Source organism: Oncorhynchus tshawytscha, linkage group LG03 (assembly GCF_018296145.1).
Source record: "Oncorhynchus tshawytscha isolate Ot180627B linkage group LG03, Otsh_v2.0, whole genome shotgun sequence".
Taxonomy (NCBI): domain Eukaryota; kingdom Metazoa; phylum Chordata; class Actinopteri; order Salmoniformes; family Salmonidae; genus Oncorhynchus; species Oncorhynchus tshawytscha.
The window spans coordinates 30,181,185-30,207,786 of NC_056431.1; the positions used below are offsets into that span (position 1 = coordinate 30,181,185).

A 26,602-nucleotide genomic window follows, 5' to 3' on the forward strand; every position below is an offset into this window, starting at 1 on the left:
TGTGTCCACCAGTACGTACCAGGTTGTGGTAGAGGAGGAGAGTGGCAGGAAGGTGAAGAGGGAACTGGGGGTTCAGGATTGTTATCCTCTGCCCATGTCCCATGGGGAGGCCCAAGCCAGAGGGACCCCTCACTACTACACGGCCGAGCTGCCTCCCAGCAGCCTGCTTGAAGCCAGCCCCTTCACTGTGGGGGACAACCACACCTACAATGGCTACTGGAACACCCCGCTGGACCCCCGCAAGAGCTACCTCGTCTACTTCCAGGCCATGAGCAACTTCAGAGGGGTGAGTACAGGGCTTGAAGAAGGCTGTGGCTGATTTCTAGACCAACCACTAGCCCCTAGGTGATCTGAGAGTATGGGTAGGTAAGCAAAAGGTCGTTATCAATCAAATGTCACAATACATTTTAGAGCGTTCGATTTGGTTGAAGGAGACCCCCTGCTTGTTTAAAAGCATTGACAACTACCTGATGTTTTCAAGGGATTTTTAAATACATTTTATAACTATTTGGTTTTAATATCATCACCTCTTGAAGAGCATAGTCAGAGCTATACATTTCCGATTATTTTACATTTAGCTCTATGATCAGAATAATACGACAAGTAACTCGTGCTTTTCATGATCAGTAAACATCATGTACTATATTCAGATACGTGAGGGTTACCTATCCATTTGGCATATAGCTAGCTAGCTACGCAAACAGCATGTCATTTAGCTTGCTTCATCAGAGATTAGGCTTTTGGAAAGAGTTTGGCATGGGAAAATCACTTGTCAGAAAATGTAAGAGACACGACGTGGCTAATCTCAGTGCGACGGCTCCCGGTGAGAGCAGTAGTCCAATGGAGTTGTTATGATAAAACACTTCAACATGTATTATTAGAATATGGCAGAACAAAAGACATCTGGGAACCAATGCAAGATTTTGGAAACACTATTGAAATCGAACCAAATGCCATACTATATGGGAAAATCAATGGAACACTTAAAGATATCTATAAAAACGTTTTTCGCCTCATCATATGTATAGGGAACGCACAAATGGAAAACCCGGTGCCAAATGACAATTGAAAATGTCTTGATTCCCAGCTAAACAGTTTTTAAACAATTTAGAAAGGAGAAGAACCAACGAAACGAGGAGGGGTGAACAATGGTAAGTTATTGACTTAGTTTTTTAAATATATGTACAGTATATATAATGTAAATGTGATGTAACTTACAATGTATGCTAAAAATCCAGTTTAAAAATAATAAAGATAATAATAATAAAGCCGACTAATATTATTTAAAAGCAACAACAAAAAAAGTTACAAAACAGGAAATGATGCAAATAACTGATTGCATGTCATGAACGAGAAAAGAAGCAGATGAATATGGTTTTATAAAAAATGCTGTCATCCCCACTACAGATGGCAAGCAAATCAAAGAATATTTGGATATAGCCATCTAGTTTATCCCCTGAAAGTTAGTTTGTTAACTAGCCATATTGAAGTGATCTGTTATTAGCTAGCAAACCAATTTAACTTGGTCAATCAATCAATGTAGCCTATCATGGCTGTCAGCAGCAATCATGATTAAATACTCTTAAAAACAATGTTGAAAAGGGGATCATGTTAGCTAACTTTGCTGGTAGGCCTACGTTGGTTGTAGAAAAAAGAGGTGATGTTACAACTAAATAGTTAACATTTATTTAAAATTCCCTTTTAGAGGAGCTGGGGTCTCCTGGCCTCCCAGCAGGCAAATCGAACGCTCTGCACATTATTGAGACATTTTATTGAGACAACCTATATGATAATTGCTTCAGTTGTTAAATGGCTGGGAGGAAATTTTACCCAATTGCTTATCAATCCTTTTAAATCCACAGGAGTGCCCAGGGAGTAGGGGGCAATTTGTAATTCAATATGTAACGCTGAATTGGTGTTGGTTTATGAAAATGTAGTATTTTTCTAACTTCCATTGTCCTCCAGTCCAGTACAGTGCCTTCGGAAAGTATTCACACCCCTTGACTTTTTCCACATTTTATTATGTTTTAATCAGCTTTAATCTAAAATTGATTAAATAAAGCAAAATCCTCAGCAATCTACACACAATACCCCATAATGACAAAGTGTAAAGAGGTTTTTAGAAATTATTGGACATTTATTAAAAATACAAATACCTTATTTACATGGGAATTTAGGCCCTTCGCTATGAGACTCAAAATTGAGCTCAGGTACATCCTGTTTCCATTGATCATCCTTGAGATGTTTCTACAACTTGATTGGAGTCCACCTGTGGTAAAGTCAATTCATTGGACATGATTTGGAAAGGCATATACCTGTCTATATAAGGTCCCACAGTTGACAGTGCATGTCAGAGCAAAAACCAAGCCATGAGGTCGAATTAATTGTCCATAGAGCTCCGAGACAGGATTGTGTCGAGGCACAGATCTGGGAAAGGGTACCAAAACATTTCTGCAGCCTTGAAGGTCCCCAAGACCACAGTGGCCTCCATCATTCTTAAATAGAAGAAGTTTGGAACCACCAAGACTCTTCCTAGAGCTGGCCGTCCGGCCAAACTGAGCAATCGGGTGAGAAGGGCCTTGGTCAGGGAAGTGACCAAGAACCCGATGGTCATTCTGACAGAGCTCCAGAGTTCCTCTGCAGCACTCCACCAATCAGGCCTTTATGGGTAGAGTGGCCAGACTCCTCAGTAAAAGGCACATGACAGCCCGCTTGGAGTTTGCCAAAAGGACTCTCAGACCATAAGAAACAAGATTCTCTGGTCTGATTGAACTCTTTGGCCAGAATGCCAAGCGTCACATCTGGAGGAAACCTGGCACCATCCCTAGGGTGAAGCATGGTGGTGGTAGCATCATGCTGTGGGGATGTTTTTCAGAGGCTGGGACTGGGAGGCTACTCAGGATCAAGGCAAAGATGGACAGAGCAAAGGAAAGAGAGATGCTTGATGAAATCCTGCTCCAGAGCGCTCAGGACCTCAGAATGGGGTGAAGGTTCACCTTCCAACAGAACAGCGACCCTAAGCACACAGCCAAGACAACGCAGGAGTGGCTTCGGGACTTGAACCTGATCGAAAATCTCTGGAGAGACCTGAAAATACCTGTGCAGCAACGCTCCCCATCCAACCTGACAGCGCTTGAGAGGATCTGCAGAGGAGAATGAGAGAAGCTCCCCAAATACAGGTGTCAAATCAAATCTTAAGCTTGTCGCGTTATACCCAAGAAGACTCGAGGCTGTAATCGCTGCCAAAGTTCCTTTAACAAAGTACTGAGTAAAGGGTCTAAATACTTACTGTATGTAAATGTGATTTTCTTTTGCTTTATAAATTTGCAAAAAATTATAAAAACATATTTTTGCTTTGTCATTATGGGGTATTGTGTGTAGATTGATGAGGGGAAAAAACTATTTAATACATTTAATACATTTGGAAAAAGGTGTATGAATACTTTCCCGAAGGCACTGTATATCTCCCATAATGTATGCCAGGCTTGAAAGAGCAGGGGAAATTACCTCCTTTAGGCTTGTACCCCATGTGAAAATATTTGTGGTGTGAAATGTGCTTGTTGGAAGGGAATGCCTGGATTGGCATGGTCCTTAGCTGGAATCCATGTTTCTGAACGTGTCCAGTGCTTTGATTCGATGCACAGCATTCAAAGGGTGTCAAGGACAGGGAATTTCTTGTGCACATTACTTCCAGCTAGTAAATCTGTGATTAGCTGGTACTCTTCTCATTATCCCTCCTTCCATTCTCTGTCCTTCCCTCTCACTCTCTCTTTTCATCCCTCTGCTACTGGCCTTACCCTCCTCATCCCTAGCCTTATCCTCCGTTCCCTCCATTCTTCTCCTCAATTTTCCTCTCTTTTATTCCAAATCAGTGGAGACTCATTAAACCCTGTGACTACTAGGATCCTCAGTAGAGGAAGATCCTGATCCAGCAGGGCTTTATTCCAGACCACCATCCTCTGTTCCTGTTCTCTCACTCCACTGCTCCTCTCCTACCTAAAGAAAGCTGCAGCAGTCCCAATCATACAGCAAGGAATTATCAATAATACATTTGATCATTATCAGTCCAAACTGCCATTACAGGATCACCCACTACCTGGCAGAGACAATTACTTAGGGATAATTGGACACAGGTGCAGATGATCAGAGATAGAAATGTTCCGTTTAAATATTCAGAGAGCGCGGCAAGGCTTTTCTTTGCAAATCTCTGGTTAGCATTGTATGGTAGGTTACCTTTGTTATTATAGAGTATTTTAGGTGGAAGTCTGACAAATGGGTGCATTCTAGTCTTAGGGCCCATCAGCAGAGCAACTCACCCCTCTTTTCCTCCAGCGGTGGCGGTGGTGGCTTTTTCTGGCCCAGTGGAGAAATGCTAGGGGCCGTGCAGCGTGAGCAGTTCACACAACTGGCTTAATAAACAGCAGGATTAGACAGTGAAGCGTCTGACTTTACCGGCGGATGGGATTAGGGCTTTGTTTTGGCTGGCAGCGAGCCAGACTCCAGTGCTGGGAGCGGGCTGGACAATGGAGGCAAAGTGCCCGATCACAAGGCCCAGCCCTAAGTCCGCAGGGGGCTCTGGCAGCCAAGGCCATTCTGGCAACAAGGGTATACAGTAGATACAGGCGATCCCTATACCAGTTCCAGTGCTCTCCCCATGGGCACAGAGAATCCATACTCCCTTCATGCCCGATCACCTTCTTGGGCTTATATACCATTCATAAAGAGGAAAGAGGGTAGAGAGTTCATGTACAGTCGTGGCCATAAGTTTTGAGAATGACATTAATTTCCACAAAGTTTGCTGTTTCAGTGTCTTTAGATATTTTTGTCAGATGTTACTATGGAATACTGAAGTATAATTACAAGCATTTCATAAGTGTCAAAGGGTATTATTGACAATTACATGACGTTGATGCAAAGAGTAAATATCTGCAATGTTGACCCTTCTTTTTCAAGACCTCTGCAATCTGCCCTGGCATGCTTTCATTTAACTTCTGGGCCACAACCTGACTGATGGCAGCCCATTCTTGCATAATCAATGCTTTGAGTTTGTCAGAATTTGTGGGGTTTTGTTTGTCCACCTGCGTCTTGAGGATTGACCACAAATTCTCAATGGGATTGAGGTCTGGGGAGTTTCTGTCACGCCCTGACCTTAGTATTCTTTGTTTTCTTTATTATTTTGGTTAGGTCAGGGTGTGACGAGGGTGATGTGTGTTTGTGTCCTGTCTAGGGTTTTTGTATGTTTATGGGGTTGTTCTAGTCTAGGTGTTTTTATGTCTCTGGTTGCCTAGATTGGTTCTCAATCAGAGGCAGCTGTTTATCGTTGTCTCTGATTGGGGACCATATTTAGGTAGCCATATTCCTTGGGTATTTCATGGGTTATTGTCTATGTGTAGTTGCATGTCAGCACTAGTTGTTTATAGCGTCACGTTCGTTTTGTTGTTTTTGATTAGTTTGTTTCAGTGTTCTTTGTGTTTTTCGTTAATAAAAGAAGAATGTATTCTAATCATGATGTGCCTTGGTCTCATCGTTACGACGAACGTGACAGAATAACCCACCAGAACAGGACCAAGCAGCGTGAAAAGGAGGAGCAGCGCATGATGTAGCAGACAGCATGGACATGGGACGAAATACTGGATGGTAAAGGATCCTGGACGTGGGAGGAGATACTGGCAGGAGAGGCAGATGGAGATGGCACGGGAGTAACGGCGACGATATGTGGGTACACGACTACCACGGAAGCCCGAGAGTCAGCCCCAAGATTTTTTGGGGGGGAGGCACACGAGGAGATTGGCTGAGTCAGGTAGGAGACCTCGTGCTTACCGTGGGGAGCGTGCTACTGGTCACGCACCATGTTATGCGGTGGTGCGCACGGTGTCTCCATTGTGCTATTCTAGCCCGGTGTGCTCTATTCCAGCTCCTCGTATTGGCCAGGCTAGAATGGGCATCCAGCCAGGAACGAGGGTGCAGGCTCAGCGCTCCTGGTCTCCAGTATACCTCCTTGGACCAGGATATCCTGCGCCGGCTCTGCGTACTGTGTCTCTGGTGCGTCCTGTGCCAGTGCCCTGCATTTGCAGGGCGAAAATAAACATCCAGCCAGGACGGGTTGTGTCAGCTCTACACTCCAGACCTCCAGTACGCCTCCAGAGCCCAGTAAGTCCTGTTCCTCCTCCCCGCACTCGCCCTGAGGTGTGTGTCCCCAGCCCGGTACCACCAGTTCCGGCACCACGCACCAGGCCTCTAGTGCGCCTCCAGGGTCCAGTACTCCCTGCTCCTCGCACTCGCCCTGAGGTGCGTGTACCCAGCCCGGTACCACCATTGCCAGCACCATGCACCAGTCCTATAGTGCGCCTCGGCAGTCCAGTACGCCCTGTTCCTCCTCCCTGCACTCGCCATGAGGTGCGTGTCCCCAGCCCAGTACCACCAGTGCCGGCACCACGCACCAGGCCTACAGTGCGCCTCGCCAGTCCAGAGCGTCCGGCGACAGTACCCAGTCCAGAGCATCCGGCAACAGTACCCAGTCCAGAGCATTCGGCGACAGTTCACAGACCGGAACCTCCAACAACGGACCACAGACCGGAACCTCCAACGATGGGCCACAGTCCGGAACCTCCCACGACGGGCCACAGACCCGAACCTCCCACGATGGGCCGCAGACCGGTGTCTCCAGCGACGGTCCCCAGCCCGGGGTCTCCAGCGACGGTCCCCAGCCCGGGGTCGCCAGCGATGATCCGCAGAAATGAGCCTCCGGCAAGGATCCACGGGTCAGTGCTACAAGGGCAGAGGGCTCAATGTAAAGAAGGCGGGCTGCGTTCAGAGCCAGAGCCGCCACCAAAGGTAGATGCCCACCCACATCCTCCCGTATTTTTTTATTTATTTTTTTATTTCACCTTTATTTAACCAGGTAAGCAAGTTGAGCACAAGTTCTCATTTACAATTGCGACCTGGCCAAGATAAAGCAAATCAGTTCGACACATGCAATAACACAGAGTTACACATGGAGTAAAACAAACATACAGTCAATAATACAGTAGAAACAAGTCTATATACGATGTGAGCAAATGAGGTGAGATAAGGGAAGTAAAGGCAAAAAAAGGCCATGGTGGCAAAGTAAATACAATATAGCAAGTAAAACACTGGAATGATAGATTTGCAGTGGAAGAATGTGCAAAGTAGAAATTAAAATAACGGGGTGCAAAGGAGCAAATAAATAAATAAATATTCAAGCTCGAGACCCTGGGTACTGGACTTCCTGACAGGCCGCCCCCAGGTGGTGAGGGTAGGCAACAACATCTCCTCCCCGCTGATCCTCAACACTGGCGCCCCACAAGGGTGCGTTCTGAGCCCTCTCCTGTACTCCCTGTTCATCCACGACTGCGTGGCCACGCACGCCTCCAACTCAATCATCAAGTTTGCGGACGACACAACAGTGGTAGGCTTGATTACCAACAACGACGAGACAGCCTACAGGGAGGAGGTGAGGGCCCTCGGAGTGTGGTGTCAGGAAAATAACCTCACACTCAACGTCAACAAAACTAAGGAGATGATTGTGGACTTCAGGAAACAGCAGAGGGAACACCCCCCCATCCACATCGATGGAACAGTAGTGGAGAGGGTAGCAAGTTTTAAGTTCCTCGGCATACACATCACAGACAAACTGAATTGGTCCACTCACACAGACAGCATCGTGAGGAAGCTGCAGCAGCGCCTCTTCAACCTCAGGAGGCTGAAGAAATTCGGCTTGTCACCAAAAGCACTCACAAACTTCTACAGATGCACAATCGAGAGCATCCTGGCGGGCTGTATCACCGCCTGGTATGGCAACTGCACCGCCCTCAACCGTAAGGCTCTCCAGAGGGTAGTGAGGTCTGCACAACGCATCACCGGGGGCAAACTACCTACCCTCCAGGACACCTACACCACCCGATGCTACAGGAAGGCCATAAAGATCATCAAGGACATCAACCACCCGAGCCACTGCCTGTTCACCCCGCTGTCATCCAGAAGGCGAGGTCAGTACAGGTGCATCAAAGCTGGGACCGAGAGACTGAAAAACAGCTTCTATCTCAAGGCCATCAGACTGTTAAACAGCCACCACTAACATTGAGTGGCTGCTGCCAACACACTGTCAATGACACTGACTCAACTCCAGCCACTTTAATAATGGGAATTGATGGGAAATGATGTAAATATATCACTAGCCACTTTAAACAATGCTACCTTATATAATGTTACTTACCCTACATTATTAATCTCATATGCATACGTAGATACTGTACTCTATATCATCGACTGCATCCTTATGTAATACATGTATCACTAGCCACTTTAACTATGCCACTTGGTTTACATACTCATCTCATATGTATATACTGTACTCGATATCATCTACTGTATCTTGCCTATGCTGCTCTGTACCATCACTCATTCATATATCCTTATGTACATATTCTTTATCCCCTTATCACTGTGTATAAGACAGTAGTGTTTTGGAATTGTTAATTAGATTACTTGTTCGTTATTACTGCATTGTCGGAACTAGAAGCACAAGCATTTCGCTACACTCGCATTAACATCTGCTAACCATGTGTATGTGACAAATAAAATTTGATTTGATTTGAAATAAAATAAATACAGTAGGGAAAGAGGTAGTTGTTTGGGCTAAATTATAGGTGGGCTATGTACAGGTGCAGTAATCTGTGAGCTGCTCTGACAGCTGGTGCTTAAAGCTAGTGAGGGAGATAAGTGTTTCCAGTTTCAGAGATTTTGTAGTTTGTTCCAGTCATTGGCAGCAGAGAACTGGAAGGAGAGGCGGCCAGAGAAATTATTTGTTTTGGGGGTGACCAGAGAGATATACCTGCTGGAGCGCGTGCTACAGGTGGGTGATGCTATGGTGACCAGCGAGCTGAGATAAGGGGGGACTTTACCTAGCAGGGTCTTGTAGATGACATGGAGCCAGTGGGTTTGGCGGCGAGTATGAAGTGAGGGCCAGCCAACGAGAGGTCGCAATGGTGGGTAGTATATGGAGTTTTGGTGACAAAACAGATGGCACTGTGATAGACTGCATCCAATTTGTTGAGTAGGGTATTGGAGGCTATTTTGTAAATGACATCTCCAAAGTCGAGGATTGGTAGGATGGTCAGTTTTGCAAGGGTATGTTTGGCAGCATGAGTGAAGGATGCTTTGTTGTGAAATAGTAAGCCAATTCTAGATTTAACTTTGGATTGGATATGTTTGATGTGGGTCTGGAAGGAGAGTTTACAGGCAGGGCAGGATGGATATAGGTCTATAACAGTTCGGGTCTAGAGTGTCACCCCCTTTTTAAGAGGGGGATGACCCCGGCAGCTTTCTATTCTTGGGAATCTCAGACGATGCGAAAGAGATGTTGAATAGGCTATTAATAGGGGTTGCAACAATTTCGGCGGATCATTTTAGAAAGAGAGGGTCCAGATTGTCTAGCCTGGTTGATTTGTAGGGATCCAGATTTTTCAGCTCTTTCAGAACATCAGCTGTCTGGAATTGGGTGAAGGAGATGCGATGGGGGCTTGGGCAAGTTGCTGCAGGGGGTGCTGAGATGTTGGCCGGTGTAGGGGTAGCCAGGTGGAAAGCATGGCCAGCCATAGAAAAATGCTTATTGAAATTATCGATTATCGTAGATTTATCGGTGGTGACAGTGTTTCCTAGCGTCAGTGCAGTGGGCAGTTGGGAAGAGGTGCTCTTATTTTCCCTGGACTTTAGTGTCCCAAATTTTGGGGGAATTAGTGTTACAGGATGCAAATTTCTGTTTGAAAAACCTAGCCTTAGCTTTCCTTAACTGACTGAGTATTTTGGTTCCTGACTTCCCTGAATAGTTGCATATCGTGGGGGCTATTCGATGGTAATGCAGAATGCCACATGATGTTTTTGTGCTGGTCAAGGGCAGTCAAGTCTGGGGTGAACCAAGGGCTATTTCTGTTCTTAGTTCTACATTTTCTGAATGGGGCATGCTTATTTAATATGGAGAGGAAAGCACTGTTGACCCATTATTCACGCAGACAATGAGGCAGTGATCACTGAGATCCTGGTTGAACACAGCAGAGGGCAAGTTGGTCAGGATGATATCTAAGAGGGTGCCCATAATTACGGATTTAGGCTTGTACGTGGTAGGTTCCTTGATAATTTGTGTGAGATTGAGGGCATCTACCTTAGATTGTAGGACGGCAGGGGTGTTAAGCATGCCCCAGTTTAGGGAGTTCCAGCGTTGGCAGTTCTATCTTGTCGGAAAATGTGATAGTTAGGGTAGGAAATTTCAGGATTTTGATGGCCTTCCTAAGCCAGGATTCAGACACGGCTAGGACATCCGGGTTGGCGGTGAATAAAACAAATTTAGGGAGGAGGCTAATCTCTACATCACCAGAGGAACAGAGGAGTAGGATGAAAGTTTGGCTAAAGGCTAAAAGAACTGGTCGTCTAGTGCGTTCGGAACAGAGAGTAAAAGGAGCAGATTTCTGGGCGCGGAAGAATAGATTCAAGGCATAATGTACAGACAAGGGTATGGTAGGATGTGAGTACAGTATAGGTAAGCCTAGGCATTGAGTGACAATGAGAGAGGTTTTGTATCTAGAGGCACCATTTAAGCCAGGTGAGGTCTCCGCATTTGTGGGGGGTAGAACAAAAGGGCTAGCTAAGGCATATTGAGCAGGGCTGGAGGCTCTACAGTGAAATAAGACAAAAATGACTAACCAGCAGTAGACAAGGCATATTGACATTAGGAAGAGACATGTGTAGCCGAGTGATCATAGGCTCCAGGGCTAGCAGTTGGGCCTCAGGGTGAGGCGGGTTGTAGAAGAGTATGTTAAGTCCATAGATGGAAATTGAGATTAAAAATATAAAAAAATATATACAAAATATATACGAAGAAAATCGATATATACATGGGACTGGACAAGACAAACAAAATAGACATCTGACTGCTACACCATCTTGGGGGAAAAAAACACACAAAAAAAACATTTTGGCAGCATGGTAATGCAAATTGAGCTGTACCCCCAAGCCAGTTCCGATTCCATCTCGGCTCAAAAGGCTAACGGAAACAAGGCTTGTGACACACTGTTGTGCATTCCAGCATATGTGAAAAAAAGCCACCTATGACTCTGATCCAGTCATTTGTCATACTCTTAGGATCTGGAAAGAGATAAGGTATTTTCCTAACATACCCACTGTATACATTGACAGCCCAATTTGCCTGAATCATGCTTTCCACCCCGCATTGGATGATATGGTGTTTTCACAGTGGAGGGAGAAGGGGCCGGCTTCGTTGCCTGTAATCTGTGTGCGCGGTCGATCAGGATGGCCATTTTGAAGTGTTCACTCCCCAGCAATGCCACTATCATCGCGAGACCAATTCAGCGGGTTTTCCTTTCTCAGTGTTCTCCTGGATCCCAAATATTCAGATGTTCTGGTGTCTTGAATGCGACTCGAGCATTTCCAATCGGGCTTTCAGGGTTTTGTTGTCATTTCTCTGTTTCACCCTGCCCTTAGTTACCTTCACAGTTGCAGTCAAAGTCCCAACACTCTTTAAGATATCAGCCAACCTTGTGTCCACCTTCTTGCTTAGTGAGTTTATAGCAGATAGTAGGTCACTTTGAGTAGGTTCTGTGGGGAACTCTTGGGAGCTAGCATCTTCAGCTAACTCCTCGTAGGTTCGGCGATGTTGAATTTGGTTCGTTGTCTATCGCCTTCAAATGATCTTGTTTCATGCCCCCTTTTTTGGTGCCATACTGCCAGACAATGTTTGAAGTTATAGGTTGTGAGAGATTAAGATAAATATGAATTTATTTAAAAATTGAGAGGAGCTCTAACAAAGCATATTTACTCCATAGCATGCTTTCAACCACTCCACAAATTTGTTGATAACAAACTATAGTTTTGGCAAGTCGGTTAGGACATCTACTTTGTGCATGGCACAAGTCATTTTTCCAACAATTGTTTACAGACAGATTATTTCACTATTTCATTATTTCACATAATTCACTGTATCACAATTCCAGTGGGTCAGAAGTTTACATACACTAAGTTGACTGTGCCTTTTAAACAGCTTGGACAATTCCAGAAAATTATGTCATGGCTTTAGAAGCTTCTGATAGGCTAATGGACATAATTTGAGTCAATTGGAGGTGTATGACATCATGAGGAATGAAAATTATGTGGATATATTGAAGCAACATCTCAAGACATCAGTCAGGAAGCTAAAGTTTGGTCGCAAATGGGTCTTCCAAATGGACAAAGACCCCAGGCATACTTCCAAAGTTGTGGCAAAATGGTTTAAGGACAACAAAGTCAATGTATTGGAGTGGTAGTCACAAAGTCCTGACCTCAATCCTATTGAAAATGTGTGGGCAGAACTGAAAAAGCGTGTGCGAGCAAGGAGGCCTACAAACCTGACTCAGCTACACGAGCTCTGTCAGGAGGAATGGGCCAAAATTCACCCAACTTATTGTGGGAAGCTTGTGGAAGGCTACCCGAAACGTTTGACCCAAGTTAAACAATTTAAAGTCAATGCTAGCAAATACTAATTGAGTGTATGTAATCTTCTGACCCACTGGGAATGTGATGAAAGAAATAAAAGCTGAAGTAAATAATTCTCTCTACTATTATTCTGACATTTCACATTCTTAAAATAAAATAGTCATCCTAACTGACCTAAGGCAGGGATTTTTACTAGGATTAAATGTCAGGAATTGTGAAAAACTGAGTATAAATGTATTTGGCTAAGTTGTATATAAATGTCCAACTTCCAACTGTAGCTTTTCCTGGCTCTGTATGGGAAGCTCTCGGTTGGCATGGCAGTTGGCATGGCGCAATGCTACAGAAAACTTGTTTATTTTCAGGGTGCTTAGTTTGTAAAGTGTTTAACTCTATCATTGCTGTTTCCGCTCTAGGTCGTGGTTGTTATCTTTTGGGACTGCACCAGTTATTGATTGCATGGATTAGTAGCAACACTGTTGCGAAGCTTTGACATACATACCATCTGACGGACAGACAGTGCAAACCCCCCCCCCTCTCTCTTCCTTCTATCGCTCCAGTGCTTTACACTGCAGCAGACTTTCTTATTTTTCAATGCTCTTCCCTTTGTCGCTCAATGTCGCTGGACTATTATTGCCCTGCCAGACATATTTGGGTTGACATTTTATGAAAGGGAGGTTGCTTGCGAGTTTATTGTGTATTTTTATTTGAACTATATTGATGCGGTGTGGTACTATTGACTATTTATTATTGCAAATCCTCTAATGTTGATGACTGGGTTCTTTCTCGTCAATGGTTTCTATGAAGTTGCCGTTAAATTGCTCTGCCATTATTGAATGAGATATTATTGGTTGGGTTACCTCTGTGCTGTGATGTGTTTTATATGGGGTGTCTTGTCTTTTCTCTCCACTGACTATATGGCAAACCACCTACACTTTAGGCAGTCTATTCTGCTGATGTGTGTGTGTGTGTCTGGTAGTGGTACTCTATCTATACTACTCTTTTCCTTTCGGCAGGGTTAATACCTGCCTGGCGCCCGAGCAAAATCTTAATCTTTGCCCCTCTCTAACAATACCGCTACACTGTATAATGTAAAGCCAGAAGAACTCTATGGCAGGGCCACTCATGGGATATACATTGCCTTCGGAAAGTATTCAGATCCCTTGACTTTTTCCACATTTGGTTATGTTACAGCCTTCTTCTAAAATGGATTAGCAATCTAGACACAATACCCCATAATGACAAAATGAAAACAGTTTTTTAGAAATGTTTGCATATATATTAAAATAAAAAAACAGATACCTTATTTACATATGTTTTCAGACTTTTTGCTGTGAGACTCTAAATTGAACTCAGGTGCATCCTGTTTCCATGTATCATCCTTGAGATGTTTCTACAACTTGATTGGAGTCCACCTATGGTAAATTCAGTTGATTGGACATGATTTGGAAAGGCATACACCTGTCTATATAAGGTCCCACAGTTGACAGTGCATGTCAGAGCAACACAAAAAACATGAGGTCGAAGGAATTGTCCGTAGAGGTCCGAGAATGGATTGTGTTGAGGAACAAATCTGGGGATGGGTACCAAAACATTTCAGCAGCATTTAAGGTCTCCAAGAAGACAGTGGCCTCCAGCATTCTTAAATGAAAGAATTTTGGAACCATCAAGACTCTTCCTAGAGCTGTCATCCTAGTCAAACTGAGCAATCGTTGGAGAAGGGCCTTGGTCAGGGAGGTGACCAAGAACCTGATGGGAACTCTGACAGATCTCTAGAGTTCCTCTGTGGAGATGGGAGAAGCTTCCAGAAGGACGACTATCTCTGCAACACTTCACCAATCAGGCCTTTATGGTAGTGGCCAGACTGAAGGCACTCCTCAGTGAAAGGCAAATGACAGCCTGCTTGGAGTTTGCCAAATAGCACCTAAAGACTCTTAGACCATGAGAAACAAGATTATTTTGTCTGATGAAACCAAGATTGAACTCTTTGGCCTGAATGCCAAGCGTCACGTCTGGAGGAAACCTGGCACCATCCCTACGGTGAATCATGGTCGTGACAGCATCATGCTTTGGGGGTGTTTTTCAGCAGAAGTGATTGGAAGACTAGTCAGGATCGAGGCAAAGATAAACGGAGCAAAGTACAGAGAGCTGCTTAATGGAAACCTGCTCCAGAGCGCTCAGGACTTCAGACTGGGATGAAGGTTTACCTTCAAACAAGACACCGACCCTAAGCACACAGCCAACACAACGCAGGAGTGGCTTCTGGGACAAGTCTCTGAATGTCCTTCAGTGGCACAGCCAGAGCCCGGACTTGAACCCAAACTAACATCTCTGGAGAGACCTGAAAATAGCCTTGCAGCAATGCTCCCCATCCAATCTGACAGAGCTTGAGAGGATCTACAGAGAAGAATGGGAGAAACTACCCAATTACAGGTGTGCCAAGCTTCTAGCTGCATACCCAAGAAGACTCGAGGCTTTAATTGCTGCCGAATGTGCTTCAACAAAGTGCTGAGTAAAGGGTCTGAATACTTATGTAAATGTCATATTTCTGTAAAAAAATATATATAAATTAGCAAATATTTCAAAACACTTGATTTTTCTATGTCATTATGGGGTATTGTGTGTATTTTGATGAGCAAAAACAACTATTGAATACATTTTAGAATAAGGCTGTAACCTAACAAAATGTGGAAAAAGTCAAGGGTTGTTAATACTTTTCGAAGGGTCTGCCGGCTAGATAGCTTCGTTCATTTTATGACTATTCCCCTAGCTTGCTATGCTACCAGCAATATCATGGGATACCTGATTTGTTTGAGAATGCATGGTCTTTCAATATGGAACAGTAACCTCATAGTGATTTGGTTGACATTTATTTGAACGTTATCACTTCACTACAGCAGTACTCTGGTGATCTGAGATAGTTTTAAATTAGCAGGGAGAGCTGTTAAAATGTTCTGGACTTGTATTTTAGGCCGAGTTGTAAAAAAAAAAAGGTTTTTACCAGGAAAGTCAGTTTAAACAAATTCTTATTTACAATGACGGCCTACCGGGAACAATGGGTTGACGCCTACGGGGAACAATGGGTTAACTGCCTTTTTCCAGGGCAGAACAACGGATTTTTACCTTGTCAGCTCGGTGTTTCAATCCAGCAAACCTTTCAGTTACTGGCCCAACTTTCTAACCACTGGTGAGGCAGGTTACCTGCCACCCCTGGGTGGTTATTACCTGGGTGGTTTTTGGCCTGCCTCACTCCTTGGCCCAGGTCTACAATATGACTAACCTTTTATTTTTATTTTTTATTTAACTAGGCAATTCAGTTAAGAACAAATTCTTATTTACAATGACGGCCTACCCCGGCCAAACCCGGACAACCGCCCTATGGGACTCCCAATCATGGCCGGTTGTGATTCAGCCGGGAATTGAACCAGGGTCTGTAATGACACCTCTAGCACCTCTTACACCGCTGCGCCACTCGGGAGCCCTAAACCTTCAGGAACTCCCCCTTGCATGTTCTCCGCTCCACTGCCTGTCAAGAAATGGGTTTGACAGTTGAACCATGGTAAAGCTCTTTACTGATGGTGTTTCTCACCAGGCATAAGTATATTTTTGAATTTAAATCTTCCATTGAGCACCCTGCTTCCCTGTATTTCTGATGATCTGGTATTTTTTTTAGTAGAGTTCAGTATTCTTGCTTAGGTCTTTTACAGTATACCTTGCTTATATTCCTAATTTGTTCCTTAATTGTCTGTGTTTGGTTAATTATCACAGCATCACAAATGTTTTATTTTGGTCTAAATAAGCTTTGTTAAGGACCAACATTTCTGCTATAAGTGGCTGTCATTAACATTGGCAGAGACGTTTAAAAAGTGAAGGAGACTAACAATATTTGGCATTTACTCATGCTAATGAGCTGGAGGTTTGCTGTCAAGCCTGTGTGCAATTGCTTTGATTGATGCATGTAAAGAGGCACTTGAAAGATGGTGCATTCTGACTGGCTCTTTGAAAACCACAGCATGGACAGCATTTCAATCACAACACCCACTGCGTCTCCTAATGGCACACTCACACAGGCTAACCTGCGTGTACTGTAGTAACGATGTCTGCCAGGGCTGCCAACCCCTCTGGCATGACTGGCACAGTTTGTGTGGGCGGCAGGGCATCAGTGTCCCCTATGTGGGCTATCCGTTTCTGCTCTCCAGATCACCAATTAACTCCACTCTACTGCCTTCCTCGTACAGACCAACGACGTGCCAGTATGGATGGTTTGAGCTGCAATATATCACCTCTACTTTCTGCGTTACAAATGTTTCTGTCAAATGCAGTAAACCAAGTCTGCTCAGTCTTATTCCCCATCACCCGGAATGACAGATTTGCTTTTGGAAAGCCAGACTGGGCATGGTCTCTTTCATGACTTTGATTGAGTGGAAGGATGCGGGTTTAAGTCCTGCGACAGTGACTCAACAATCGGGGATCAGTCACTATCACACAAGCCAAAGTATTTATATGTGGGACACGTTCAATTGGAGAACCATCTAATGAGCGAACATGTAGTTCATCTGAAATGTTCTTACGAGAGTTTAAAAACAACATTTATTTTGTTTTGCCTGTATTAAGCACAAGTGTTTAAGTCAGCATGGGATTCCTGCATAGATTCCTGCAAATGATTGCCTTGATGCAGTGAGGAATTACCCTGTATTTTTATGGTCTGGTTTTTGTCTGTCTTGATAGTCTTCTAAGAGCCCATTGTATTTAAATGTCCAAAAGCATCCCGCAATTACATTTCCATAGCGCCTACTGATGCTAAAAAAGAGAGATGAATGTGTATGAATGTTTTAGTCAGTTTGTTTGTGGATCGTTTGTGTGTGTGTCTTCAATATGCCTCGCTACGTGTCTGTTTTTTAGGAAAGAAACATCACCATAGGTTTGAGTGGGTATAGGAAGAAGTCAGCTTGAAATGGATTTTCAATTAAAAAAGGCAATTTAGCTGCAATTTGAGAGGATGGCTCTTGCTCCTTTTCGGATGGGCAGATTTGCATAATTGTCCCATAAGGCCTGAATTAGCATCTGTAAATCTTAATTTGATAATGCATCTCTTCGTCGAGGTGGCAAGACGGAATTGGATTTGGGTCTTAATTCTCATTAGTGTTGTTTGACAAAGATCCTTTTCATAACATCAAGATGTCATCAGCTGAAATTAGAAGGAAATTAATTCATTTTTATAGCGGCATATTGGTCCAGGGCCATCTTCACAATTCGGTTATTTTCCCTTTCATCTAATCTTCCGTTCTCTCTTTAAACACTTCAACTCAACTCTTGGCTTTAATATTGTTTGACATTCACTGGTGTCATATGTGACTATCATTTTAGTGACTATCATTTTAGCTGATTGAATGCCGCCACAGTATTCCACTCATGGGGCACTTTTTGAGTGTCTTTCAATCAAATATGCTGGTCCCTAAAGATCTAAGAAAATCCTACAGTGAATGTTTGTCTTATTTTCATCTGTTGAAAATACTTTTATTTGTGATTTTATTTTCAAAATAAAATGTTCATTATGGTTCAGCCAAAATAATATATAATGCTAGGTGCATAGTTACTGCCTGCATTCTACAGGATGCAAAGCATTGGCAATGTTCCCACCTCTGATCTCTGTATTCCCTCTTTTTTTCAGGAAACGAGAATAAACTGCATCCGAATAGCCCGGAAAGGTAAGTCAACATTAATATTTTCATTGACCAAAACGGTGAGCTTTTATGGATCTCCCCGAGTCTCTGAAGTCCTGTAGGCTTTACTGTAGCATGTTGACCTTACACTCTAAATGCAACTCCAGATGAAAATATGTGTTGGGTTCAGGTCCAAACACTTGTCTTTGTGCTGGTATTCCAGACATGTACTGTAGATGGAGTTTAGCATGTGGAAGAAGCAGGGGGATTTCTCTGAAGATCCATGTTGTTTAGTGTTGAAGCTGACTCTTGCCTTCAGAGAAAAGGACAGCAAGCAGGGAGAGATTAGAGATCAGGCTTTCATCATGTTTGTTTGGGGGGACACAACCATATCAAAGGCAGTTCCACTGTTCCCGTCAGACAGCTACACTACTCGGAGGGGGAGAGAAACATCTGAGGGCTTTTGGCCCCTGTCTGCTCAAGAAGGGCCCTTCACATCAAAAACACAGATGGAACTACCTGAGCCCATCAATATGAGCAATGTATCTCCCCCCTTCCTCCCTCCCACTCTCTATCATCCTGCCATAGGGACTCAAATGGACATGAAAAGGGTATAGAAATTGACTTCTGATGGCACGATCATGCTGACTAAAAGTAACATATTTATAGTTATCATAGCGCTGCAACAGTAAGCTAGTCTTGCTAGTAAATTGACTTGGCAAGGTGCACTTTTCGGTGAAGGCCTCTTTTTGTGACTGAGTAATGAAAGAGACCAGGCTCTCTTGAAGCATGAATCCAAAAGGCAAGGCAAGCCATTTTAGCTTTGCGTCTCACTCCATCTGCTCCTCACAGACACCCAGTTGGGCTTTGATTAATTACGCCTCGACACATTGATGAACATTACACAGTGCATGTCTCTTTTCTCTAGCACATACTGTAGGCAGTGAGAGAGAGAGGGAAAGAAAACATAAAGGGCCCTGATGACAACCCTATGAAAATGTATTTGAACATTCAGCCACATTTGTGTTTTAACTCCCCAAATAGCTTTCAAATGAGTTATTAGCAACTTTAGCTACTTTTTAGTCAGCCTTTTAACATCCTGCTTGAAAAACAGGAAAAAATATGGTGGCTGACAGGGTTAAGTAAGAAGACCAGCTTTAGAAACTGATGGAACTAAACTGACAATTAGGATACCCCAGATCATTTTAAATGTCAAAGTACAACACATCAGTGTCAGTGGTTAGTAATTTTTTTATCTATGTGATCCCTCTAACGTTAAAAATGGTTGCTGCTGCATCACCGCATTTTACTGGTCGTGAAGTGTTACTTTTCAACAGCCTATGATCATCAAAGTTCAGGAAAATTATTTGGGTTTAGATAACAAAGCTGGAGATTGCATATCAACTTCCAGGTGACAATTTAATTAACAATCTCTTGGCTACTCCCAACACAACAATAGACTTTCATTTATCCTCTAAGTGTCAATTTCCCCACTCTCAGCCAGCCGGTAGGTGTATGGATTAATGTGGATTTTTTTTAATGTTTGGCTAATATAAATTCCCAGACTAAGTGTGGCAAGATGATCCTATCTGTCCAGGGTGTCAGTTAAATAAATATATTTTTTCCCCCGCAGCCATGTTATTAGGATGAAAAATATAGGCCTGCTCCTGTATTTCACATGATGAATTGAAGTTATATATGGCTTCTCCATCTCTCTGTGTTGGTAGTGTAGCAAAGAAGGGGGTCGAGTGATAAATGGCACATGTGAGAGCAGATCTAATAAACGGGCTCTGCCCTATCACTAAAATGGCCACACCGGTCAGAACTACAGATCACAAAATGGCCGACTGCCAAAACTACAATTCCCAGAAGCACGGGGAACCCTCAGAAGATGGGGCCGACCCACAGATAAATGGTCAAGACAAACCAGAAAGAGGGAGAGAAAAGGCTGGAAGGATCTGTGAACCATAGAGAAAGAGACTCTATATATCGGCTGGATTTACTACCGTGTATGAGCTGGACTGTTTGGACGTGCCTGTTGGCGTTTGGATCTGGACCTACCGAGAACCTGATTCGTGTACTGAACCCTGCTATCCTTGACCTTGCCTGTGGCCTGCGTGGACCAGGATGGAGAAACAAACACACAGGTACTGTCTTGTTCGAAAGAACTCGTTCTGGGGTGATTTAAAGTGAAAGTTTCCCACGGAATTTGTGACAAACGCTCCTAATCTTGAAGAGATTTGCCACACCTGGTGGAGAATGTGGGAAAATGGACTAACCATACCGCTGGTTAGGTAGAGAATTTTTTTTTTCAGTTAGCACTCCAAAGGGAGGTCAGGTTTTTTTTGTGGCTTTGTTGGTTATGACAGTTTTCTCAGGTTAATGAGTATGGAGGGAGCCATACAGGCCCTGTTACAAGCGGTGGCCGCCCAGCAAGAGGCGACTTGAGCTTAACATCATTGAGCTCATCATGATTCAATGCAAATGTATCAGGACACTTTACAGGTCCAGCACCGCACCAACCAGCTGCTCAGAGAGGAGCAAGAGAGAAATACCCGGGAGTTAAGAGAAGGCCTATAGGAGCTAGCGGACCAAATGGGGGCTCAGTTACCAGCTGTAAATACCCAGAGGCGGGCCAATAATTTTCTTCAAGGAATGACAGAGCAGGATGATGTGGAAGCATATCTCACCACCTTCAAACGGACGGCAGAGGGGGAGAGGTGGCCGAAAGAAGAATGGGCAGGGCTTCTGGCTCCATACCTGTCAGGGGATGCTCAAAAAGTGTATTTTGACCTGGAGTTGAAAGATGCACAGGATTACGATATACTAAAGGGGGAGATTCTGACGAGACTGGCAGTGACCGATACCGTGAGGGCACACCGCTCCACCAGTGGTCCTATCGACCTGGACAACACCCCCCCGAACACAGATGTTCGACTTGATTCACCTGGCACGGTAATGGTTGCTCCCGGAGACCCATTCATCCACCGAGGACGTCGAGACCATCGTACTCGACCAGTTTCAGCGAGATCTATCCCAAGAAGTTTGACGATGGGTTGGCCCGAACGAGGTACATTCCACCAACCATCTCGTGGGCCTGGTTGAAGGGTATTGTACGGCAGGAACAGCTGAGCAGGCACAGGAGGAAAGATCCCCATTCCCCAGGCCTGGGCGAACCAGCGAACAGAGTAAGACTGTCCCAACATTTGGAGGGGGAAGAGAGCAGTGTGGGGCCGTGGGGAAAGAATCACAATGGGGCCAAGACACTACGGAAAAAGCCGGGACCAGGGGGTGAGGGGGTCTCCCCCCGCGAAACCTTATTATCTGTTGCAATTATAATCAACCTGGACATATTGCAGCCTACTGCCCTATTAAAGAAGAGCCAATGTAATGTAACCTTGGTGAAAAAGAAGAAGCTGATATGGTATGCATGTCCTTCGGTAACCACTGTACTTGAATGATCAAAAAACAAACATATGTGATGGTTGAAGGGATTCCGGCAGTATGCTAACCCTGGTCGTTGCAAACCTAGTGCCGACTCATAAACTGGATACAAGTCAGGATATCAGTGTTACGTGCATTCATGGGGATACCCGTCTGTACCCCATAGCCTTAGTTAGCATACAAACCGTGGACGGTCTGCTGGATTGTGAGGTCGGCGTGGTCCCAAAGATGCCATGTGATGTAATGCTGGGTATATACTTTCCTAACTTTGCGAAGTTAGTCCAGAAGCCGGGACCTTCCATATTTGAGAAGCCATCAACCCTGACCAAGCAGGAAGTAGCATGTAGCCTTCAAGCCAAGAAAAGGGGTCTCCCAGGGGCCAACCTCACAGGTGCTAGTAGGGGAGGATGAGGAAGAAGTGGCAGACCTCGTTGATAACGAGCAGCCCGGTACTAGTGGGGCTGGTGATCAATCTGAATCCAGAGGACGACTATCCAAAACCAGCAGACCTGGCAGGGTCCCTGACTAACTTCGGGACGGCCCAAAACCAGAATCCAACCCTGCAGCAAGCCAGAACAGATGTGCAGGTCGTAGATGGTACTCCCATAAATGATTGGATGATGCCTAATAATTTTATCATGAAAAAGGGTTTGGTGTACAGAGTCTCAAAAATAAGGGTTGATGTGGTGGAACAGTTGTTGGTCCTCACCCTGTACCGGGGGACAGTACTGGATCTAGCTCATGGGCACATTCTGGGTGGACACCTTGGTATCGATAAAATCCGAGACCGGATTGTAGGGAGATTTTACTGGCCAGGAATTCAGGCTGAAGTGACCCGGGAATTGTGGAGAGTGCCAGTTAATCTTAGGGATCAAATCCCATTAACGGGATTGAATTGACAACATCCAGTGAAATGGCACTGGAGCGCCAAATAAAATGTAAATACTATAAATATTAAACTTTCATGAAATCACACATGCAATACACCAAATTAAAACTACACTTGTTGTTAATTCAGCCACTGTGTCAGATTTCAAAAAGGCTTTACGGCGAAAGCAAACGATGCTTTTATTTGAGGAGAGCACCCCATCAAACAAAGACAGACAATCATCATTCAACCCGCCAGGCACAACACGAAACTCAGAAATAAAGAGATAATTCATGCATTACCTTTGACAAGCTTCTTCTGTTGGCACTCCAAAATGTCCCATAAACATCACAAATGGTCCTTTTGTTCGATTAATTCCATTGTTATATATCCAAAATGTCAATCTATTTGGCGCGTTTGATCCAAAAAAACACTTGTTCCAACTCACGCCACATGACTACAAAATATAAGTTACCTGTAATCTTTGTACAAACATTTCAAATAACTTTCCTAAGACAACTTTAGGTATTTTTTTAACGTGAATAATCGATATAATTTAAGACGGGATAAACTGTGTTCAATACTGGAGGAAAACCAAGTGTAGCAAGCATTTCTGGTCACGGGCCTCTATCAAACAGTACACTTCACTCGACCCTTGTTCTGGACAGCCCTACTTCTTCATTACATAAAGGAAAAACATCAACCAATTTCTAAAGACAATTGACATCCAGTGGAAGCGATAGGAACTGCAAGCAACTGCCTTAGACTTCTAGATTCCCAATGAAAACTCATTGAAAAGAGTGACCTCAATTTTTGGGGGGGGGTGGTTTGTCTTCCCGTTTTCACCTGCCAAATAGGTTCTGTTATACTCACAGATATCATTCAAACAGTTTTGGAAACTTCAGAGTGTTGTCTATTCAAATCTACTAATAATATGCAAATCCTAGCTTCTGAGCCTGAGTAGCTGGCAGTTTACTTGGGCACGCTTTTCATCCGGACGTGAAAATACTGCCCCCTAGCCCAAAGAGATTTTAACAGCTCCCCGACCAGCTGTTAGAAGCCCGTTAGTGCCACTCCCCATAACCGAAACGCCATTTGAGAGGATATCGATGGATATAGTGGGCCCACTACCCAAATCCGCAAGAGGGCACCAATACATTCTGGTCATTCTAGATTATGCCACTTGCTACCCAGAAGCCATTCCCCTTCGGACGATGGCTTCCAAAAATATTTCCAAGGAACTAGTGCTCCTGTTCACCAGGGTAGGGGTTCCAAAGGAGCTCCTTACTGACCAGGGGACCCCCTTTATGTCCCGCCTTATGGCGGAGGTTTGTAAATTGTAGCAGGTGAAACAGTTGAGGCCATCGGTTTACCATCCTCAGACAGAATATGAGAGATTCAGCCATACCCTGAAGTCAAAGTTCAGGAAGTTAATCGATAAGGATGGGAAAAACTGGGATTGCATGTTGCCGAATCTGATGTTTGCCATTAGAGAGGTTCCTCGAGCCTCACTGGGGTTCCCCCCCCCCCCTTAAATGAAAAGCTGAACTGTCTTGAGTGAATATGCATGCAGCCCCTTTCTTATGGCAAATGTATATAAGTTCAGGAGAAGAAATGTGCTTAACAAGTCACATAAGTTGCATGGACTAACTGTGTGCAGTAATAGAGTTTAACATGATTTTTGAATGACTATTGTGCCCCACACATACAATAATCTGTAAGGTCCCTCAGTCGAGCAGTGAATTGTCAACACATATTCAACTATAAGGACCATGGAGGCTTTCCAAAGCCTTGTAAAGAATGGTACCTATTGGTAGATGGATTTAAAAAAAGAAGATATTGAGTATCCCGTTGAGCAATTCACTTTGTCCTGAATATAAAGAGTTATATTTGGGTAAAAACACATTACTGAGTTCCACTCTCCATATTTTGAAAAGAATAATGGGCAAATGTTGCACAACACTCGTGTACAGAACCCCAAGGATTAACATCAACGGGGCTGTAGTGGAGCGGGTTGAGAGCTTCAAATTCCTTGGTGTCCACATCACCAATGAACAATCATGGTCCAAACACACCAAGACAGTCGTGAGGAGGGCACGACAAAACCTTTTCCCCTCAGGAGATTGAAAAGATTTGCCATGGGTCCCCAGATCCTCAAAAGTTATACAGCTGCACCATCAAAAGCATCCTGGCCGGTTGCATCACCGCCTGGTATGACAACTGCTTGGCATCTGACCGTAAGGCGCTACAGAGGGTAGTGCGTACGGCCCAGTACATCACTGGGACCAAGCTTCCTGCAATCCAGGATCTATATAATAGGCGGTGTCAGAGGAAAGCCCATAAAATTGTCATAGACTCCAGTCACCCAAGTCATAGACTGTTTTCTCTGCTACCGCACAGCAATCTAGGACCAAAAGGATCCTTAACAGCTTCTGCCCCAAAGCCATAAGACTGCTGAACAATTAATCAAATGGCCACCAGACTATTACATTGACCCCCCCCAATTGTTTTGTACAGTGCTGCTGCTCGCTGTTTATTATCTATAGTCCCTTCACCCCTACCTGTATATAGCCTCGTTATTGTGTTTTTATCATATTTTTTATTTTAGTTGATAAATGTTTTCTTAACTCTTCTTGAACTGCACTGTTGTATAGGGGCTTTTAAGTTAGCATTTCACAGTAAGGTTGTATTCGGGCACATGTGACAAATAAAGTTTTATTGGATTTGACAATCCAGGTGTGGAAAGCTCTTAGAAAATTACCCAGAAAGAGTCACAGCTGTAATCGCTGCTAAAGGTGCTTCTACAAAACATTGACTTAGGGGTGTGAATACTTATGTAAATTTGATATTTCTGTATTTCATTTTCAATAAATTTGCACACATTTCTAAAACCATGTTTTCACTTTGTCATCATGGGGTATTGTGTTTAGATGGGTGAGAAAAACAAATGTATTTAATCTGGAATGTGGAAAATGTGGAATAAGTCAAAGAGTATGAATGCTTTCTGAAGGGAGGCTGGCTGAATTAGTTGTACCTGTCACCCTTGTATGTCAAGCAAACTTGTGATACACAAAAAGATTACCTGTGATACTCATGTATAGAACTCCAAGGACGTATTAATTTTGTCAGGGGAGACACAAGGCTCAGAGTCCATTAGTCTATGTGACCTGTACACCAATGACATCTATGGTAATTATCTGAATAAATGTAATAGACTGTAAAAACATACATGGCTGCTAAAACTTTGGAACTATCCCCTACCATAAACAGTATTTGGTGATTTTTCATTAAACACTCCGCACCAACCACAAACCTTTCCAAAATGTACTGTAAGAGTTCTCCCCCATAGGGATGAGGTCGGTAAAATGCCCCTGGGCCTGGTTGTAGAAGGAGAGGGCTAAAACATGGCTTATTTTCCCTTTCCTCTGCCCCAGATCTCATTTTGCCCTTGTGAGCCTCTTTATTCCAACCGCTAGCTATCTATCTAGACCTCTTTCCTTAGGCCAGCTCTGACTTTCTCCTCCACTAGAGAATGGCTGTGCAACGGTTCCTAAAGGCACAGTAGGGCTGGTTGCAGGGCTGTTTGGGCCATAAGGAGAGGCTGACACTACACAGAGAAAGTAGATAAGTGGGTTCCTGCTACAAGACATAAATAGCTTCTTGCTTCTCCTTCCATTTCCATACGTGTAGAGCTTTGTGCCAATGAGATGAGTAACTTGCTATTATAATAATGGCCTTTAACATATCTTACAGACAATGGGACACCTTGAAGTTATACTGGGGAAAGGGGAATACCTAGTAAATTGCACAACAGAATGCATTCAACCGAAATGTCTTCTGTATTTAACCCCTCTGAATGAGAGAAGTGCAGGGGGCTCCCTTAATCGACATCATTGGCACCCAAGGAGCAGTTAACTTCCTTGCTCAAGGGCAGAACAGCACATTTTTCCACCTTGCCGGTTAGGGGATTTGAACTAGCAACCTTTCGGTTACAGGCCCAATGCTCTTAACAGCTAGACTACCTGCCACCCATACTCTACTGTACTCGTGTAGATTTAAATTAATCACACTATCATCTTGGATTTAGATGAGTATTTATTGGATTTCCTCCACAAAAAAACCCACT

General features: G+C 44.0%; 1 protein-coding gene across 8 annotated transcripts in view; it reads left to right on the plus strand.

Annotated features, from left to right (window-relative positions):
* Positions 1-26,602, plus strand: part of ptprub (protein tyrosine phosphatase receptor type Ub) — a 358,074-nt gene that overhangs the window by 246,962 nt on the left and 84,510 nt on the right. For all 8 annotated transcript variants that reach the window (XM_042314170.1, XM_024402347.2, XM_042314194.1 and 5 more), the window contains exons 12-13: positions 13-286; positions 18,173-18,209. In XM_042314170.1, coding sequence (XP_042170104.1) covers positions 13-286; positions 18,173-18,209 — 311 coding nt within the window. The remainder of the gene's footprint in view (positions 1-12; positions 287-18,172; positions 18,210-26,602) is intronic.